Here is a 21,837-nt window from a genome sequence, read left to right on the forward strand (position 1 = left end):
GGACCGATAGTTCCTAAGATTAGTAAACAAATATAATGAGAAAGCTTCGAACTGCTAAGCTATCGGGAGTTACACGTGTCATTGTGAGTCAACCATAAAAGATAGACATATGCTGTCGTGGATATTTTACATAATTTTAAGGAGAACATTTCCGTCATACATGATTTCTATGTAGCTTTAACCATTAAGGTTGCACACGCGACGGAAGCTTAAAAATGGAGTAACTTCTCCCGTTTTCCCAACATTTCCTTCACTGCTCTGCTCCTATTAATTGTAGCGTGATGAAAAGTATACTATAACCAGCACAGGAGTATGAAAATAATTGTACCAAGTTTCGTTAAAATCTGTCGAGTAGTTTTTGTTTCTATAACGGTTATACAGACAGACAGACAGACAGACAGACAGACAGACAGACAGACAAAAATTTTACTAATTGCATTTTGGAATCAGTATCGATCCCTAATCACCCCTGATAGTTATTTTGAAATATATTTCATGTACAGAATTGACCTCTCTACAGATTTATTATAAGTATAGATAACTTTAAGTGTTAATATTTAATCCTAGTTTAAAATCCTTGGTGGGATTTAAAGATATTCATTCTAGTTTCACCAAAATACAGGAATAGCAAAATAATATATTTTACACAATTGTTTTTGTCAAAAACAGAATACTCGGCACTCTTGAAAATACGTGGTAAAATTTTAAATTAAAATAAAGTCTTGTTAATTTTTTTTCGTATAATTGCAGGAAGTACTCATTTTGAATAATTAATAGACAGGAAAGCGAATAGTTTTAGCAAGTTACCGCCGCGCAATCACATAACAATCACTCAGGCCATAAAGAGGGCGTTACACCGTCGCCGATTAAACTCAATTGTATCCCAAATGCGGAGACATAATAAAACGACAATAAATACTCGAGTACTATTTTCGAAATAGGAATGGTCGGCCATTTTGTTTGTTATTTTTTGCGCGGGACAATAAAAGTTGTTAATAATTCATAAGGTGCGCGGTGGCGGCGCGGCGGACGCGCGCATTCGGCTCACGTGCGCCCGCGCATCGCGCCATCGCATCACGATGCCTCTTACATGGGCAAAAATAATTCTATTCCCACGATCGTAAAATCACGATGTTTTACGTTACTCTCCTACATTTTTTCGGACGTGACACACTTTTTTTCGTGTTTAACTGATATTCTTTGCACGTATCCTCAGTGTCAGAGATGGTTTTATGGAAATTCTTTGACTGTTTTGCTGTGGGATTTTATTATCCGAACCAATAACATAAAATCATTATTTATGACCGAGTAACATCATCATTTACACTTCGTATAATACAACATTTATTGCCGTATCTTTATTTTAATTGTTGCTATATTTTGTTTTAAAATAAGCATATACTAATTAAATTCCTTAACACTAAATTTAACATGTCAAAGATACGTTAACCATGATAAATATTTGAAGTACTTAAATTACAAAGAATTCGGTTGCAATTACAAATGATTATAATAATGACTCCCGCGACATTCGTGCGAATTAACATAAAAAATACCGCGAATTTCACTCAAAATGAATCGAAACGTAATTTGGCATGACTAACACATTAATGGGCTTTATTTGGTCAGCCTTTGAGTGATAAAACAGTTACGGTTGATATTGCGTGAAAAATTGTCTTGCAAGTAAGGCACTCGCCACTGACATAAAATCTATTTTATGCTTGTTTAATTACTTTCTTAAATACATTAGTTGTAACTATGATGTTAACACCTTTAACGTTTTTAATATAAATAGCTTTAATAACGCTTAAAAGACCAACATAAAAATAGACTTTACCGAAGTATTCAGAGATAAAATATCAAATAAACTTTGTCAATATTTGCAAAAAGTCGAAAATGGTTATAACTAGATTTAGGCAGCTAAATAAGGAAATGATAAATACAACGTACCTTAGATATGGAGGCGGAAAATCCAGCCTGACACACACCAGTCTTGCGCTGTCCGTGGCTAGCTGCGTAAATAAAATAAAATGCTTCAATATTTTAGGTTATTTTCATTATTGAAATAAAACAATAATACCAATTTTATCTCTTTTTTATATTATAATTTTCTCCCTACGTTTCGAATATTTTGCAACCTTCGTGATCACACAGGGAACTATGATGTTGGTTGTCCGAAAAGTCAAATTTACAATATCTACATTAACATACTAACAAAAGATAGAAATTTACAATTATAAAAAAAAATAAGAGTCTTCGAAACGTCGGAAAAAAATTATAATATAAAAAACCGCTATAAAATCCGCAAAATAGGTTTATTTCAATGTCCAACATTCGCGTAATCATAAGAAATCATTAAACATTACGACTATTCTGGAGATTCCTAAAACTGCAAAGAAAATTATGCAGTTTAAATCCCAAACCTACTAATATGTACCATTTTTTATTTAAAACTATATTAACAGATGTTTTAATTATTTATTAGTCTACAACATTTTTTAAAACATGGTCTTAATAATGTTTGTTATCTAAGTAAGGCGAAAATGCTCGGCGATGATTCCAAATGTCAGGAAACGAGCTGTCAATTTTAATTAAAGACCAGACAAACCTTGACCTTGGCCTTGGCAAGTTAATGTGATTTTGTGACTGAGTGTAAATATTATTAGATAATGCACAGACAACATCAATATTACATATACATATACATGCAATAAAATAAATAATTAAATAAATAATATTTTAAAATTTTGATTTGTCACTTTCGATTTATTTTTAACATATAAATTTGTCGTAATATCATTGTACCTGCTATGTATGCCAATTCCGCGCCAATTACAAATTGATTACCAATTATGTATCAATAATAATTTCTTTAATACACATAATTATATATCTACACATATACACGAAATAATAATGGAATATGATTTTTTTTGTTCAATGATGTGGATGGAACCTAACTACAGAGTGCGAAACATCCAACTTTACCTTCCGACATACTCACCCTCATCCAGCGAATAGTGCCCTAAACAAATTATATGTGTTACTTCCATAATACATATATAAAAAGCAAAATATAATTATCAATCATTCAAAGACAACAGAACGAGCATAATAATGCAATCATTCACGTTACTATGTTGTATGTAAGATTTTATGATCTTAGCCTAAAATAAATATGCTTATTGCTTATACAGAAATAAAACGCCAAAGATATGGCATATTACAGAATACAGTATGCATAAAAAGAAAAATATTTTATGATTATTTTACTTATGACTACAACATTACATTCAAAAACCTTTGCCATGAAAAAATATAAAAATGGCTCCTATAATACAAAAACATAAAACTCCGCCTCGAAACATGTAACGTTTCACTTTAACGATGTGTATAGTTATTTTTTTATACAAAAGCATAATCGTAAATCATGTTTCGCCGGCGGGCGGGCGATACGCCAATTTTACCGCGGGCTTCGCCATTACCGGCGGAAGTGAGCGCCACTTTTCGCGCGCTTTTGTAAGACGCCATGATAGCTCACTAATGTCATGTTTAAAGATGGCGGATTTATTATTTTAACGTGCCATCATTTTGTTTGCATTTTTTGTATGTGGTTTAATTTTCTAATGTTCTGTAATTTTTAGAAATAATTTTATTTTTAGATACCTCATTAATACTTAATAATTTAAGCAATACTAATTTATTCATAAGCCCAAACTTTACAGATAAGATTTAAGAATTAAAAAATAGTTTTGAAACAACCTTCTGAATTACGACATTTTTCTCTGCTTGGACATATATTATCGTTTTCTTGCCCATTTGCTCACCATAAAATTAATCGCTATATCGAAAATTACAAGGCAGATGACGTTAAATACCTTCATAATTCATTTTGCCATCCCACCGGACATATTCCCCGCCTTTCAAAGACCGTTGATAATGTGTTGAAGGTGTATCGGGAATAGCGAATTAATCTACACCGTTCACTAATCCGATTGCATCGTGCATTAAACCTATCATGCCATCAGCGAGGTAACTGCCTCGTGATATCGATCATGGCCGTAAACTCTTCGACCAGTAAAGCTATCTATTAGAATATTATGTGAACATTTTAAATAAGGAAATTCCAATTAATTCAAGCGAACTTTTTCATACTAAGTACTGAATGACCAGACTAGCAGTGGCTTGTTGAAAATTGAGTCTTATTTGCAAGAATCGTTTTGCACAACTGACTGCCGAAAAGAGCTAATAGCTCGCCTGGTAAACCAAGCAATAACCACGTTACCAGCTCTTTCCAGAGAAGTGGACTTTGTATATTAAAGGGAGACTTTTACTATTTAAGACATTATATGTATGTACGTCTCTTAGCCAGGAAAGACCATAATAATTTCTGTATTCTCATCAGAAACCTTTCCAAAGTAAATGATACTTACAAGTCCTGCAAGGCGAGAACTCTGTGGTGGTGGCAGCGTTGGATGTCTTGGCGACGTAGCACGTTCCCACAGGATCTCGCTGGTTCATCTTGGCTGACACGTAGGAGACGTAGCGAGGGGCACAGGCCTGTTGAAGAACATGGTTTTTAGAAACTTGTTTACGAAGACGTTGTAAAGGTATTGGTGGATTTATTATATAATATTAAAAGGGTACATAGTGAGGTCTTCTTTCTGAATTTTCTAGAGGAATCGTGGTATTTCGAGCACCTAGAAATATATTACCGTCTTTTGGTGCAGTTTTAGTTGGCACTAACCTACTAAGTTAACTATTGACTGTAAGTAGATACGTACAATTAAATAAACGTATTAAATAAACGTTGCAAAATTATTAAATAAACGTTGCAAAATAATGCATTTTTACCATTAGTAACTAAATTTTTCACTGTTTTAACATTTAGATTCTGAAACTGTGTTCCTGGGTTCGGTCACTAAATAAAAAGTATTTAATACTAGTTGACCCGACAGACGTTGTGCCGCCTTAACTATGAATTTTCAACACGCATTCTGTCTATCGCTGAAATTAACTTTTCTTAAATTTTCTAACGTTCCGCACAACTTCCTTAATTTTTTCTTTCATAAGATCCTTTTCCTGACAATAACAAACACAACAAAAAATAAACAAAAAATAACAACAAAAAATAGTGAAATCGGTCCAGCCGTTCACGCGTGATGGCGTGACCAAGGGAAATAGGGATTCATTTTTATATATATAGATTAAAAAAATATGTATTTCCGTATTTCGAATATCTTAAAACTTATCTCTAACATTTTACAAGTCACCATCGCAAAGTCTTTTTATACTCTATAATCACTTCATTTACATCCTAATTCCCTCCCATTGACCTTCCTGTAACTTCGCTTCCAGTTCCCGTGTTTGTATAAGGAGTAATATTTATAACTTTCATAACACCGTATCTTTTCACGGAACTAATGAGCTTCAAATAAACTTTCTAAATATGAACTAAACGTTTATATTAACTATAACATATACCAGTATACCGTGGTTTATTTTACGCTATATTTTTAAAACATATTTTTAATCAGTGGTGCGTATGTAATACTGGCATCAATAATTCATATGTAAATCTAATTGAAACTATTTTTCAGATTTTATCATGGCTTTTTATATCATAATTTTTCCAAAAATAATTAAGGATATTAAATTCCAAAAAAATTAAATTATAGGATAAAAGTTGCGATACAATTCGAAAAATAATTTAGTTCGATGTCTAATTTTCGTGTATACATAAGAAGTATATGTAAAAGTACTTTATTTTGAATATACGCTTCATTTTGCACATTTCAGGTCGTCCTTTCAAGTATTATAATAATAACCCTATTTTTCTACGATAGTAGAATCGTCATTTAAGTTATATCTCCATTATAATTCCAGTTATAATTCCATTTAAGGGACATAAAAGAAAATTTAGAACGAAGTCACCATAGCTTAAAAATAGCAGCCAGAGTTAAATTAAATACATAAAATGAAATAAAATAACAATACATTTTCATGACTCAAAGTTGTCATGCCGATAACAAGATGGGGGCTGCGACGTTCTTAAAATAAATTTAATTACCACAACAAACAGCATGACAACAGTCGAATGAGCTAAAACTGAAGCCAGCCCTGTAACTCTCCTGTCGTGACGGCATAGGCGTATTTGGATTTATACATGGGGGCTTAAAACTTTCGCCTCATTGGTCTAGAACAAACGTACTTGGGCTGTAAATCGTTACGTTGGTGGTTGAATTTTCGGGCGGAGTATTTCAAATTTGCAAAAGATTTTCGATTCTAAATTATATTTTAGAATTGAATATACGTCTGTTATATCGAAACGCTCCCCTATATCCTAATGATGTAGATATAAGGTCAAGAAAGTGTCTGGTGTCTCTACGTATTGCTTTAAAGGCAAACAAAATAATAACCTAAAAGCGATACTCTACCGGTACATGTATGAGTCGAAGATACTTCAATTTAATAAAAAAAATGCCATGCCGCTAATAAATCTGTATTTCTAACTTTGCCGTTTTGAGCTCCATCTTAACCCGACCCTGTACTGCGCACGCGCTACTAGTTAATACTGAAGTTATAGAAAACGCAGATGGCCGGAAACCGCGCCGTTATGCCCGGTAATACCACATAACAACACAAAATATGTTTGTTTTGTTTCACTCTAAATAGTTCAGTCAAGGATTAGCTTGGGATTTGAACACGTATTTCATAATCAAGATGTTAAACACTCCATTTGGTATAATAACCACAGTTATTTAAAAAATATAGTTGAGAAACGTATCATCACAAATTTGGACTACCTGCCTTTTTTATACGCTGTGAAGTATCCTTGAAACTAGGCTTTAAAAAGGTCTAATATAGACTACGCTTTGACCTTTTGGCCGATCTGTAAGCAGTGACCAGTTACTGTCAATTACTCGTATGCTGTCAAGCCTTTAAAGGTAACAAAATTTTATCTCATCAACAATATGACTAACAATGACCACGAAAGTCAAAAATACCTTAAGATTAAGGTCACCTGATGACTAATGTAACAAGCACGCATGTTCGTAAACCACACGGTAATGTACAGAGATATAAGAATTAGTACCACAATCGATTACAAATCGATTAACCGAGACATTATACTACGAAATGGTTTCTCGTACGATTGTCATTCTAAACTCGGATCCGTTATAGTTTTTTTATGAATATTTTACTAAATATTACCTTGGTTAGTACCAATCTGGAATTTGTGTCCGATATGGCGATAAGTTCGCCCCCTATTACATCATAGGATGGAATACATACGACGGAAAGTGGTTGCATTGCTTACACCTCTGCCTACCCTTTCAAAGATAACACGCGTGATTGTGTGTGAATACTTTACAATTATTATTTTATAATCTATGTACTTTCGAATATTTAAACAATAGCTTTTATAGATTGATTTTAATTGCAACACACTGTCGTCCTTTGATTTCCTTTTTTTATAGAACTTCAGTGAAAATGAAAGCCATTTTTCACAAGATAAAGCTTAAAATGTGTCGGTATAAAGGTACTAAAATTTTTCGAATATTCTTGCATATACCTGGTGATATCATTATGACTTATTACACTATAGTATGAGCAGTGAGCATAAATTAACGTCTTAGGTCCCTGATTCACAGCGTGTGTCATCTGCTGACTCAACGAATGAGTTTACTCTAAACAAACTGTTTCTTCACTCACGTTTCGTGGATTCTTTGTTCATTATGGCGCTAGTGAGAATTGAAACTCATAATTTTATGAAATTATCTTTGGTTTGGAGATTGAACATCATGTAAATGGGTAAATGGGCGGATGTATAAATAAATTTATTGATAAACTTTATTACTTATAAATTATCGCGTTCATGCGAAACCAATAGTTTTTTAAAACCATTATAGAAAAGTCACCAATATACTACATTACAATATTTACTTTTGTCTTTCTACAAACACAATGGGTACTCTACATTTTAAATATAATCCTAACAACACATTTAATAGGACCTGTAAACAAGGACCAAACCAAAACAAGGACCTCACCAATGACAAATTTTTTTTGGAAAAAATCTAAACGTAAATATATTTAGTGAAAGAAATCCTTAATTCTTAGCACTGGTTGACTGACGCGCAGTTTAAACTGACGCGGCGTCCTAAGAAGCAAAAGTGTTGCAATCGAAATCGACTAACTGTTTCACCCGGATAGCGACCACCGTAAACAAAGTGCTAACACCCGCCAGTGGCCCACATCTAGTGTGTCGCGTTCAGCCTGAATATATCCAGCTCAAAGGCCAGCATAATTATGTCGATTGTCGAGGGGTAATCATCTCTCGTCAGATGATTCTATTAGACCCCACTCCACATACCATCAGGTGCAGTGGTATCACTGTACCATGTTTATACAAAACAATTATTAAAAAGGATCAATTAATAAAATATCCTACCGTTACAGGATTTAATCGGGTAACAGCTAGTAAAATAATGTATTGCTAAGTACGTATGTCAAATATACATAATTATCACAAAATACAACTAAAGTTTGTCTCGCAACAGACGACCGTGAATACGGAATGTTCAAATATTTACTAATTAAATACAGCACTTTACGTCATGAACCGTGTAGGTAAATTGTTGTACTTATTAGTGGAATTTTTAAAAAGGACGTATATTCTAAAATGCTATAGATCGTCTTGATCCGTATTTTTAATAACGTAACTTCTAATTCGGGATCGGCACAACATATTTTTGAGCACATTTGTAAAATGATAGTTTTTAATCACTTGTTTGGTTGGCAATTAACATCAACCCTTTTTAAAAATCAAGTTCCACGTTATTTTTGATACGTATATATTATTTTCATACAAGAGACTATCTGTTCTTTTGTAGATGTTTTGTTACCTTTATCCATAGCCAATAATTATACATACGAAAGGAACTCTATCTATTGTAACGCTTTCACGGCTGAACCATCGCACAGATTTCGATAAAATTTGGTGTGGAGATACTTTAATATTCTGGGAAGGATATAGGCTACATTATATCCCGGGAAAATATATAGCTGGACTTCTATCTAGGAAAACCTTTTTCACGAGTGAGAAGCCGCGAACAAAAGCTAGTCAGGTATAATTTCCGGTTACCTCATAGCATGTTTTACAATCCTACACAAAGATACATTTACGAAATACCCCAAACACTTCAAAGTCGATAAATCAAACAATGTTCCTCACGATTGACACAGGGCACAATGTGGCCCGGTTTTGTGCCGCGAATAGCAATGAGATGTAGGTCAACTGATTACGTTTTTATTACTAAAGATACTAAATGAATGGACGTCGTAACCTGATTTTGGTTGGCTGTAAATGTTGTGGGATTGTTTTTGTTAAAGATTTTCAGGGTATGCAGTGGTTTTGTGTGAAATAGTTTTTTTTCATGAATGATAAAGTGAAGCCACTACAACTAATGCTAAGTGACGTAAGATCCGAATAGAGTGTCGGCCGATGAGATGATTTGCCCTCGCCAGTTGACATAATTATGCTGGCCTGTTTGTTAACGTGTATGCACAGCCTGATCGCGGAACGCGACACACTAACATTGGCCACTTTGCCAGAATGCCAGGCAATTAAAAAGAAATATAAAGAATTCGATAGGTCGCCGATAGTTCAACATTTTCAGGTGTCTCCAAACTAGACCATGCGTGTATCGTAAGGTACCTATAATGAGAGTGTCAAACTAATGAATAAACGACAATTATGCAAATAATAAACAAACTGAAATCAACAAATAAAACAATCATTCTAAAAAACATTGAAGAGTTTGTTTGTTCGAACACGCTAGTCCCAGGAACTACTAAACCAATTATAACTTTTTTTTACTAATAGGGAAAAATATTTATAACGGAAAATCTTTTTCACGCAAGCGAAGCCTCATGTAAAAGCCAGTTTCCAATATTTTTTATGACCCATCATAACCTTAATAATTATTTATCAGAGACGTCTTCCCTTACAGGAAAGTTCACGAAGGTATTCAGTGTTATTTATTTGTCGTTTTCCAGTAACTCGTATGTCACTGGCATTATAACAGCGCTGGCAATTCGTTAAATATCAGAGGTACTCGGTTAAAGTTCAGAGCTCAATGCTATATTTAATGGCGTGTACAAAAAGGACAGTAGATAGTTCAGAAAATAATGCAAGTACTACTGGTGGTAGGTCTCCATATGTGAGAATCCGCCTGGGTAGGTACAACTGCAATATCTATTTCTGCCGCCAAGCAACAGTGTGTAGCCACTGTTGTGTTCCGGTTTGAAGGACATTGGAGTCAGTGTAACTACTGGACATAATAAGACTTAACACCTCATGTCTCAGGATGGCGAGCGCAGTGGAATACCAAACAATACTTTGTGATTCAAGGTGTTGAACAGTGTTTCTATGGCGGTCGTATCGCTTACCATCAGGCGAACAGCAAGCTAGTATCGTCATTCAAAGAAATCAAAACAAAAAAAATGAATTTCCCAGTCTGTATCGTCGTATTTTTTATGTTCTTTTGAAGACGAATTAAATTATTGTTATAGTATTTCACGGATTTAAATGCCTATTTAATGCGATTAACATTTTTAGTAGCAAGTTTGTCTTACTGTAATTACAAGATTGAATTATTTAAAGAAGCTGACGTAACGGATTGTAAACTACAAAACCTTTATTAACAAATTATATTCTTAAGAAGCACTTTAAAAAAACAAAATAACTGTAACACCATCAAAATCACTGTTATTTCTTAATTAGTTACTCGCCACCAAACTGTCCCATTGTGAACAGTGAATTATCGAGTCCGCGATATGTTCACGCTAGCGCCCGAGAGGACGTTGTAGATGTGTATCGGATAAGTTATTGCGTGGACAATATCACGGGTCATCGGGCAATGGACACCGCGATTAATAACAGCATACACGGAGTATAAGGGATACTGTAAGGTCGTTGACTTCTGGAATTAGAAGATACTTTGATCATCTTTGGCTTTTCTAATATACATCATAATTGAAAGGGAAATATTAAATATGAGGTAATTCTTATGATTTAACACTCGATTCCGAGTAAAACTATTTAATAAGCAGCTATTTTGTTTCGATAAATGGTGTTTTCACTAGTTTTGACTAGTGAAGCTGCCAAAAATTAATAATTCTTCACTTCAAAATAAATTATTCCAAAAAAGGCGGAAAATATAGAAGACGTCTAAATCTGTAGCTAATATATATAATTATTGTAATAAAGAGATTTTCTATGTCATGGTTACAAAATCTCTTTTCCTTCAGAACCATGAATTTTAGCCACTGTTCCAGTTTAACCATGACGTAGCCTAGTTCCTTTACGTGTAGCATATAGATTATAGAGACGAGAACGCTTAAAATTCAACTTTTTTTGAAGATCTTTTATCCATAGTTATTCCGATTTTGAAATAAAACTATTTTTACGAATGTTATCGTCCGTCCTGTAACCACGAAGGCTGCAAATGAAATTATAACATGAGAAACCGTCTTAAAATTCATAAAAATAGTTCTATTTCAATGTCATATTCGCGTAAATATAACAAATCGTTCTTCCGATTTTCAAAATTATACAAAATCCGCTTACAACAAATTCCACATGATATTTTTATCACCACAACCATCTGTAACGGCGCATCCAAACGTAGAAACACAGTTACGAGAAAAAATCTGGACCAAGTTTCCCTTTTATAGACCTCACTCATTGATAGAGTAACGGTGCAGTAGTAGGAACTAGGGTCAATGTAACACGCATGTTCTCTGGACAGGTTCGTCTTATAATGGAAGTTTTATATCCGGATTTGACATTGACTATAACAGTACTGAATCCAACACTAAATACAGTCCTTAAAGGATTAAATTATAGTAATGTCGATTAACATTAGGTTTGTTTTTCGACAGTCGATTTATAAATATCGTAGAATTAAAATGCTAGTGGTATGAAGGTGTTAAAACCCGCAATAGAGCCCCACGTAAGTGTGTTACGCTCCGGAATCAGCCTATTTATATTTAGTTGCAACAGGCCGGCATAAATGTGTCCACTGCCGAGGCGTAATCATCTTTCGTCAGTCAAAATTCTATTAGATCTCACTCCACTGGCTGTCAGGTGCAGTGGCGTCAATTTTCGGATAACAGACACCCAAAAGTAGCTACACCAGACCTTTGGATTTACAAAGCACATAATACAGTACTGTACTTAAGATATATTCAATCTGAAAAAGCTGTGATGATACTAGTCATATCTTGCGAATTTCAGCCCTACTAGCACACTCTATATTAAGAATAGACGAAGCGGCACTACTCCAATATACCAACATTCAAGAACACTACCGACAGCAATATCTTTGCGTAGATATACAAAACGGTGGTGCCCAAATGTACTGGCATAATAATAATAATATCAGCCCTGTATTATATACCGTCTCACTGTTGGGCACGGGCCTCCTCTAATACTGATAGGGATAAGGCCTTAGTCCACCACGCTGGCCTAGTGCGAATTGGTAGACTTTACACAATGTACTGGCATATAAAAACTTATCTATAGATACTCGGTACGACTTACCTAGTTATATGTGTTCAACATCGTCAAATTATACCCGAAGGCGTTCCGGTAGTGCCGTAAACATGAATGCAACGTCGCCGCACGTATTCCGAAACAGTTGCCAACTCTAACTATTGTTTGGAAATAAGCGGGTTCAGAGCGTGTATTACACGTGTTCCTGTGATTTCGTTACCGTTTACTTCTTGTTCGTGAAAACGGGAATCTGGGAGAGAAACTGTAAAGACTGCGAAATTATCTGGTGGTTTGTTTCGTTTTAGTTCAGTCTTTGGTAGCGGGATTTTGAATTTTATTTAAGCTTTAGTTTAACCATTTTTATCTTAGTGTTGAGACAAGTAACATGACGCGTGTAGACACATTCATTGAGTACATTATTATCAATACAACCAGACAAAATCTAAACCACATTTACTATAATAACATGCCTGTTATTGGCATATATATCAGCCATATTACCTTATAACTTTGTTTGTGTATAAATATATGTATCAATAGGTTTGCTGTTGGTATACCTTTAAATAAATAACTACATGACAATGCAAATAGGCAATTTTTTCCCTAAAAAAAGATACCGTCTACAAGCAAACATCGACCTAATTGCATTATGAAAATATATTGTACGTATGCCCTTTACCGTCACAACGCCTTACTCGGAGACGATTCCTCATCTTAAATGTTAACTGCAAAATTTGTTCGAGCAGAAAGTCGGTAATTGAGAAATATGACCGCGCGGATTAATGTCTTTCGAAATTCTGATATGATCTTGAGGTTTATTGTGAAAACGTTTGGTATAATGATGTATAGAGAGGACAAAAATCACGACAAGACTACAATAGTAAGTAATAACAAAAATATATCGGAAACATGAATTAACTAGATAATACCTAAGAAAAGTGCGACTACCCGCATGTTATATAAAGAGTACGCTGCCAAATTAAAAGAAAAGCACTACGGTCTTGATCAGAGGTACCCAAACTTTTTTTTTCGTAGACCCCTTTTTATACCGGATAAATTTTCGTGTACCCCTGACTACGAACTGGTGACCCCATTTTTTGGTCACGCCAAGTCTTCTGTGAACCCCTGGGGCTCCAACTGGACCAGTTTGGGAATCAATGGACTAGATAAAAGTAGGGTTATTGGGGTTTCCGATAATAAAAGGATTTTCATGTGTCCACTTGTTGTCCAGACCTTTTTAAACTCTATTAAGTCCCACCTACCTCCAAACTGAAACTCCATTATATTTACCAATCCATATAGTTCACGCCAGAGTAAAAGAGCCCTTATTCCAAAGCACACAAAACACCTTCATCTAACACAAACAGTACAAGCATTCCGACCTCATTTGCCGCAATGGATGCAAGCCCGTTTTAACAAAAACTTTACCGTACAGAACAGTTCATTTTCGAGAATCTAACGCTCAGTTCTTTTAAGGATTAAAAGAAAAACCAGCATTGATTCTACTTTTGCCGCCTCTGTATGGAAACTGTGTCGCATCCTTGTACTAACGGCCGGTTTACCCGGGGACAGTTGTCATGCGAGTGTAATTTTAACTTTGAACCATCATTTAAATCAGGCTACAGTAATTATTTTAGGTTGCAATTATAATTGTTTTTGTTTTTATGCTTAAAAGGAATCTCTGTTGAGCATAATATTGTTTTAATTTATTTATAAAATTGTCATAAAAAATATTTTTTAAATGTATAACTAAATCGCATGATTCTAATTTATAAATAGGGAATAGAGATATAGCGATTAGTATCCGTAGGCATAGACAATACGCTACAAACCTACAAGAAAGAAATAGATACTGGCTGCATAAACTTTATACAGTTCCTTATCTATTTTTTTTTTTTGATCTCGAATTCCATTCCTATCGAAACTACATTCGATTTTCGAAATAAAGTAGCTTAACCATTAGCAATTTTTCGCACCTCGGGCTATCGGCAGCCGTTATTTATGGTCGAAATAAACAAACAGCGCATAAACAAGAGCACGTGAATACAGCGCATTCCACTTAAAATATCGTGTACACTCGGCTTATCCCGCAACCGAATGCTTTCCTGATAGATAGAGTTGATAGCTTTTGATAATGTTTTTGGCTTAGCCTTGATACGCTATTGTTTATAAATTAATTGCATAGGTTGTTGAACCTGTTGGTAGCAAATTGTTTTCGGGTATGCTGATATAATAATTGCAATTGTTTATATCATACATGACATATACATAGAGAAGTGCGTATTGAATAAGTCAATTACAGTAAGTATATTTCTGCGCCACGCTGTCAATATCAAATAGTTCCTTAATGCTATTTACCGATTCGAAATAAAAAACATTAATACTTGACCAATTGGACGTAGATATAGTCAAAGGGTCCAACCCACAGTAAAAGCCGAAAATGAGCCGAGTATGCCAAATCAGTGTTTTGTCTATAAGGTCTATATTTCCCATTAGTATAATCATCTTAGTCAAAATATGTTAATTTGAACTTTTTATTAACAAAATATAAAATAGAATATCAATGAGCAAAAATACGATTTAAATCTAGACTATTTCAAAAGTGTCATTTTGTGGGCTGGATCGTTTTTGCGTATCTACGTCCAATTGACCCTAAGATATCACCACACTGTCGTATTCTCCCCTTCCACTTGTCATACCTCAATGTAGAGTCAGGATTATAAACCATTTTTCACACGTTCTAGAAAGAATTTGACAGTTTTTCAACCAGCCGCCTGATTGATTCAAACAACTCAAAGATCCAATAAAACAAAACCAAATCCAACAAAATTGTCACACGTCCAAAGGATTCAATATCGATCAATTTCTATTAACAAACTCATACACAAGCCGTCACTTGAATTAAGAATCGAACCCAATCAATATCTCCCGCCACTAAACTAAAGGCAGTGTACACACAAAACAACAATTACCAACACCGGTGACAAGCATATATACACATAACGCGTGTCTGTCCGTACGTCACGCGTTGTAAATCAAACAACAATGGCTCTCAGAGCGCGACGCACAAACTAAATACATTTGTTTGACATATTTCACAATTTATCTTCGGAAATACACGATCAACGGTACCGAGAATTAGTTTTAAAATATTTGTTATGGGTTCATATGGCATTATAACAATGAGCAGGGTATTTTGTACCCGACGGGGCAGCGGCCGTACATCTACATATTATAAAACAAGTCACCTTTTCTGTCTGTCTGTATGTTATCGACTTTCTCAAAATCTACTGAACAGATTTTTATGAAATTTGGTATGGAGATAGTTTAAGACCCTAGGAAGGTTATAGGCTGCTTTTAAAAAATAAATAACAGGACTCTTATCCCGGAAAACTCCTTCACGCGGGCGAATCCGCGAGCAAAAGCTAGTTGGTGAAATCCTTGACTTATTCTGATAAGTTGTGTCAGGGTTAGCTAGTCGGCATTCAAAATAAAAGACCGCAGTGAGTAGAGGTCCATAGCATGCTTTGGCAAACTTTACCGGTATATTGTGAATATTCATTACTAATGTGTCGAGTTTTTCTTTTCATATTCACCCTTCGCCACTAACTGGCCAGCATATTATTAACAACCGTTGAGAGACGCAACGTCATCTGTTAGATGTCATTATACATATTTTATATTGGCCGTGCCATTACAATGACGATAACTAACGTACAAATCATAATTACCACGATTGTTCAATTTATATGCACCGCGAAGTACGCAGAAATTAAGAATAATATAAGCAAAATAAGTGACCATTTCTGCTGCCAATTTTTCCTTTTTTATTATCAACAATACTTTTAATTAAATCTATCAACAGTTACATATAAAAATCCTGAAATAATACTATAAAACTTTATTAACATAATATGCATTTACCGCCATCTATTATTAAGAACAATAAACTAAAGTGGTTGTACGTAAGTGTAAATTCGAAATTCGAATACAAAAGATCATAAACCGCGAAATTGCTGTCGAATTGCAGACTGTATAACGCTATGGCCCTATTGAGGGTTGGCAGGGCCATTGAAATGTCTAGAAGTGGGGACAAATTGGCGGTTGTCATGGCAACACATCCATTGACGGTAGTTTGAAAAAGCTGTTAGGGTTTTATTGTAAATAGCTGCAGTTTACTTCGCATGTAAAAATGACATAAATATATACGACTTAGTCATAATATAGAGCCCGAAAATATAGAGGTGTTAAAAATACGAATTAAAAAGTTAAAAGTAAGTATATTTTACTATTCAAATGCACGAAAAAAATACTCCTTAGGGTTTTGAACGTACCATGTATTTGTATGTGTTGATCGTTTGCTCAGTTCTTTACTTCTAACGTTGGCAGACCAGTTATTTATTATTTATGAACAGATTTTGATATTTTTTTTATGAAATAAGTCCACTATAAGCTACTCTACCTTGTCTTTAGGTTACAATACAGTCCCTCCTATAACTTTGTACCACATTCAAGACTGCTTTAAACTCAGGCTAGCGTTCATTTCATAATTCAATTGTAAAAATCTAGTATTTACTCTTGGCGCTTAGATAATGCCTCTGGCTAGACAATTGGTTATTTATTAACAGCTCGCATCGCCAGGCCGATGGTCTCTACAATGCAATATTACTATGGTATAAAGCCTATGGGTTGTGTGGTCCGAGAACAGAGGAGACAGCGACAACAGTATAAATGATGAGCCAAGATATAGCCATTGAAAAAAAAAGAAACATTTTATAGCGATTTTATATTATAATTTCTCCCGACGTCTTGAAGACTTTGCAGCCTTCATGGTCACGGGAGTCTCGCTCGTATATACAAGACCGCGATAAAATACGGAAAATAGTTTAATTTCACCGAAAATTCGCGTAAACATAAGAAATCATTAAGATATCACCAGTTGTTACAGCAACGGATCGATAACGATCGATAATGTGTACGGTCGCTCGGCCGGATATAAAATATATCCTACCACCAGCACCAAACAACCTCAAACAACTATCAAACTGTACATTGAACATTATTAACGACCGGGAAAGTTAACACCCCGGAGTTAATATCAAAGAAATACCAAATCTCCAGTCACTCGTCACTTCCACCGCGTAATAAACAGGAAACGCGCATCTCTTTCGCTATTTATAATATCGACGGTGTTCGCAGGAAACCGCCACGTTCGTACCCGACTGGCTTCAGTGAGTTACTGCTTATCCTTAGAACAATACCCTTTACAGGTTCATACGCTAAGATATATATAATAATAATATAATAATATCAGCCCTGTATTATATACTTGCCCACTGCTGAGCACGGGCCCCCTGTACTACTGAAAGAGATTAGGCCTTAGTCTACCACGCTGGCCTAATGCGGATTGGTAGACTTCACACACCTTCGAGATTCTTATAGAGAACTTCTCAGATGTGCAGGTTTCCTCACGATGTTTTCCTCCACCGTTAAAGCGAACGATAAGTTCACAAAAAATACACACATGATTTTTAGAAAAGTTAGAGGTGTGTGCCCTTGGGATTTGAACCTGCGGACATTAATAGTAAAGGAAAACATTGTAAAGAAACCTACATACTCCAGTAGTTCTCCATAGGAATTTTGAGGGTGTGTGAAGTCTACCAATCCGCACTAGGCCAGCGTGGTAGACTAAGGCCTAATTCCTCCCAGTAGTAAAGGAGTCCCGTGCCCAGCAGTGGGACAGTGTAGTACAGGACTAATATTATTACTATCATATTATATCCAAACAGTGTTCGTTAATGATAAATTCAAATTTTACTTTAAAAGAACAAGAATCATTAAAAGCAATTACGATGATCGACAAATCTAAGTTTCCTCCGACAAATCTAAAAGATATCATTCAGTTAATGTCGATACATTCTAATAAACAGTAAAACCAATTAAACGAATTAAATGATAAACAGTTAAATCATTAATACGACCGGTTCTGCGTGAGTCGGGACTCAAACCCGCACTCGCATGATACCGGAAGACTAACTTCAAGGGGTCCTACTCTTAAAGATAGCATGGAATTCGTTCCGAGGCAATACCATTTTTAAATACATTATAAGACGAATTGCAGCACTAATTGTCCTTTCAATTGAATGAATTTAGATGTATCAATTCCGATGGATTATTATTCCCACAAGCCTAAAAACATTTATCTCATCGAACCTATATATCCTACCAGCAACATTTACAAAATTGTCTTAAAATTAGTCTACATTAAATTGACTCACGAAGGCCGTAATTTATCCTACTGATATTATAAATGCGAAAGTTTGTCAGGATGGATGTATGTTTGTTCCTTTTTCACGGAAAAACTATTGAACGGATTTGAATAAAACCTTACAGTAATATTAGTTATATATCAGAATAACTGATAGGCTACAATTTATAATGATTTTGTGTAATTTGGTCATAATATAACAATCAAGTAAGTCGGAAAAAATATATTCCGGAAAACTCCTTCACGCGGGCGAAGTCGCGAGCAAAAACTAGTAATTTATAAATGTTAGCCGAAAATGGGCTCGTACTATAATTATTTATGCAACGAATTCATAGTAACATCCCTGAGTGCAGCGACTATCAGATCTCTATCAAATGGATTTAAGCGAACCGCCTCACCAATATTAACAAACAATTCCTAACCATACTCCATTACCACAAAGTTAAAAATACTATAGCAAGAACCATGACTATCCCCAAGATGTTGATGCGATAGCAACCTATCGATACAGCTTGAGAGCATGAATCGTGCAGTGATTACTCCGCGTTATAATAAGTACTAACAATTAAATTAATGGTAGGAATAAAAGTGTGAACGACAACTTTTGATTTTATCTGATTGGGACTAGAATGTGAATGCGGATGAGTGGGCAAGTTGATGACTTCTATAGGAAAAGGGTTAAGACTCGAAATATTTCGTATATATCTACAATATATAGTAACCCCCTTATTCATAGATGTTTTTTATCTAATGATAGAGCAAAGCTGTGATAACAAGTATGATTTTCAGTGCTGACGGCATGGCAGCCTTCGCAGTGCGTAGACATAGGGCCGTTGTGATTGGCTAATATTGTTGTATCTCAATATTAGCCAATCACAACAGCCGAATGTCTGTTTCTAAGTGCCGTTGGGCGCTGAGAAACAGACTTGTTATCACAGCATTACTCCGTCTATAATCTAGGATAAGTGTTTTCGCTGGGAAAACTATACCTCAAACATAGGGGAGTTTTGGCGACGCAAATACTTTTTAGCGAAATATAGTTTTGTATTTAATTATTTCAATTCCGATCCCTCAATGAAATGTTTTTTTTTGTACTTACTTGTCATTTGAGAGTTTTTCAATGTCGTGTGTGAATAAATATTTTTCTTATAACGCCTTTTTAATCTTGACTGGTTGATCACTGACTCATCGTCAACAATAAACAACATAGAGATTAACTATTTGCTTGTTTTTTAGCCAACTTCCACTTTTCGCTGTGAATAAATTCTTTATCTAGAATCATTTTTCGTAATTTTAAAAAAAAAGTTTATCGGAGGCACTCGATTCGGATCAAAATCAGTCCAAAAATCTCTTTAGAAGTGTGAAACACTTCGTTGTTACCTACACATTTCTTCCATTGAAAGTGGTATCAAAACTCAAATTTAACAATAAACACTAATCATTCTGATATTGAATACGCTAACAACATAAAAATATTGATCCTCTACCAAACATCAAAAGCAACAATAAGAAAGGGCCTAAAAACTCCACGGCTAATTGTAAAATAATGAATGGACATTAATGAAGCGCGGACTAAAAACGCCTTTAACAATATGTTAATAGTTTCATTTGGGATTCCTCACACACGTCTCAAACCCATTAAATATCTTCACATTCCGATACGCCTTATGAATGAAACTATAAAAAACAATTTCACATGGAAAAAAATGTTTTTAGCACTAATCGACAAAATGAGTTTAACGAAATGAATTAATATCATAGAAGTCGTAAATTAAATCTAAGATTAATTTCTAGTGTCGTGTAAATACCAATTTAGAATTAGAGGGAATTTTAAGCTGACCCGAAAATAACATAAATATTTGTCTCGAAGAGAAGATCGAATTTTGAACTGTTACTGATATATGCAGGGCAACAGTCGCATTAATCTCTTCTTAAAGAGTTTAGCTTTACAATATACTGAACCCAACCATCTCTACCCGTTTTGCCTTGCCTCTAAATCTCCCAAGCTTTTAGGCTCAGTGCGCGTGCGTGACTAATTCCAGATTATTCTTTACATTTATACGATAATGGGAACGTAAGTACCGTGATATTAACGGTGGAATTCTGGTGATTTAGAACATCTCAGGTTTCGAGACCGTGGGCTGATTTAATTTAAAGAACAAAGGTTATGTGGATATATTTTGAAGTTAAGGAAAAAATGCCCTGAATTAGTGGATGTTTGTTTTATCTTTTATGTATTTTTAGCTAATTCGGTTATGAATAAATTACTTCAAATATATTAAAAACCCGTTGATTTTATGATTCTAACCTAATTTCCATGCATTTTTCACATTTCCCTGTCCCCAGAAATTCAATAACCAAACAGGATAACCGGCCGATATAAATTACTCAACGCGCGAGTTTCACAACAAAGTATAATATAAAAAACGGCAATAATATATATCGTACAAAGGCATTCGCGTCCAAATTTGTCGCGCGCGGCCGACAACCACACGACGCCATATTAGGTGCGCACGCGCAAGAACCGAGCATTCGCTCTGACAAATAAGCGGACAATTTGTTACCTTTAAAGTGACTGTACAGTGTGTTCAAATTAATTTGTCAATAAAAATATGTTTACTATTGAATCTATTAATATGAATCAAAAGTTTTTTTACTGAATTAAAGCATTTTGATATTTTTTGTAGATTGTTTGTTTAGATTTGATGTGATTTTTATAATATTAATATCCGTTTATGGTTAAAATATTTTCTGTTGAAAAAGAATGTAATAATATATAACAAAAAATTACGCGATAGACCAAAATAATAGTGTCAACAGCAAATAAACTCGAAAAACCGTAATAGCAATGTTGTCTTGCTTATCCATCTTAAACCACGCAAGATTTTCGCCTTTATAACAACCCCCCACTGTTGCCACCTACCATTTCTTCTAAGGAAACTTATACCCACTTATAAAAAGGCCTGGCTTTTTTTATATCTTTGAATACACAAGTTCTTGCGATGTC

At 34.7% G+C, this 21,837-nt stretch overlaps 1 protein-coding gene across 1 annotated transcript in view; it reads right to left on the reverse strand.

Moving 5' to 3' along the window:
• Positions 1-1,905: 1,905 nt before the first annotated feature.
• The window catches only part of LOC119193427 (integrin alpha pat-2-like), a 59,320-nt gene continuing 39,388 nt past the window's right edge, over positions 1,906-21,837 (reverse strand). The window contains exons 4-6 of the mRNA XM_037447023.1: positions 4,434-4,560; positions 3,005-3,025; positions 1,906-2,012 (exon numbers count right to left, since the gene is read on the reverse strand). Coding sequence (XP_037302920.1) covers positions 1,921-2,012; positions 3,005-3,025; positions 4,434-4,560 — 240 coding nt within the window. The 3' untranslated portion in view covers positions 1,906-1,920. The remainder of the gene's footprint in view (positions 2,013-3,004; positions 3,026-4,433; positions 4,561-21,837) is intronic.

Source organism: Manduca sexta, unplaced genomic scaffold, assembly GCF_014839805.1.
Source record: "Manduca sexta isolate Smith_Timp_Sample1 unplaced genomic scaffold, JHU_Msex_v1.0 HiC_scaffold_53, whole genome shotgun sequence".
Taxonomy (NCBI): Eukaryota; Metazoa; Arthropoda; class Insecta; order Lepidoptera; family Sphingidae; genus Manduca; species Manduca sexta.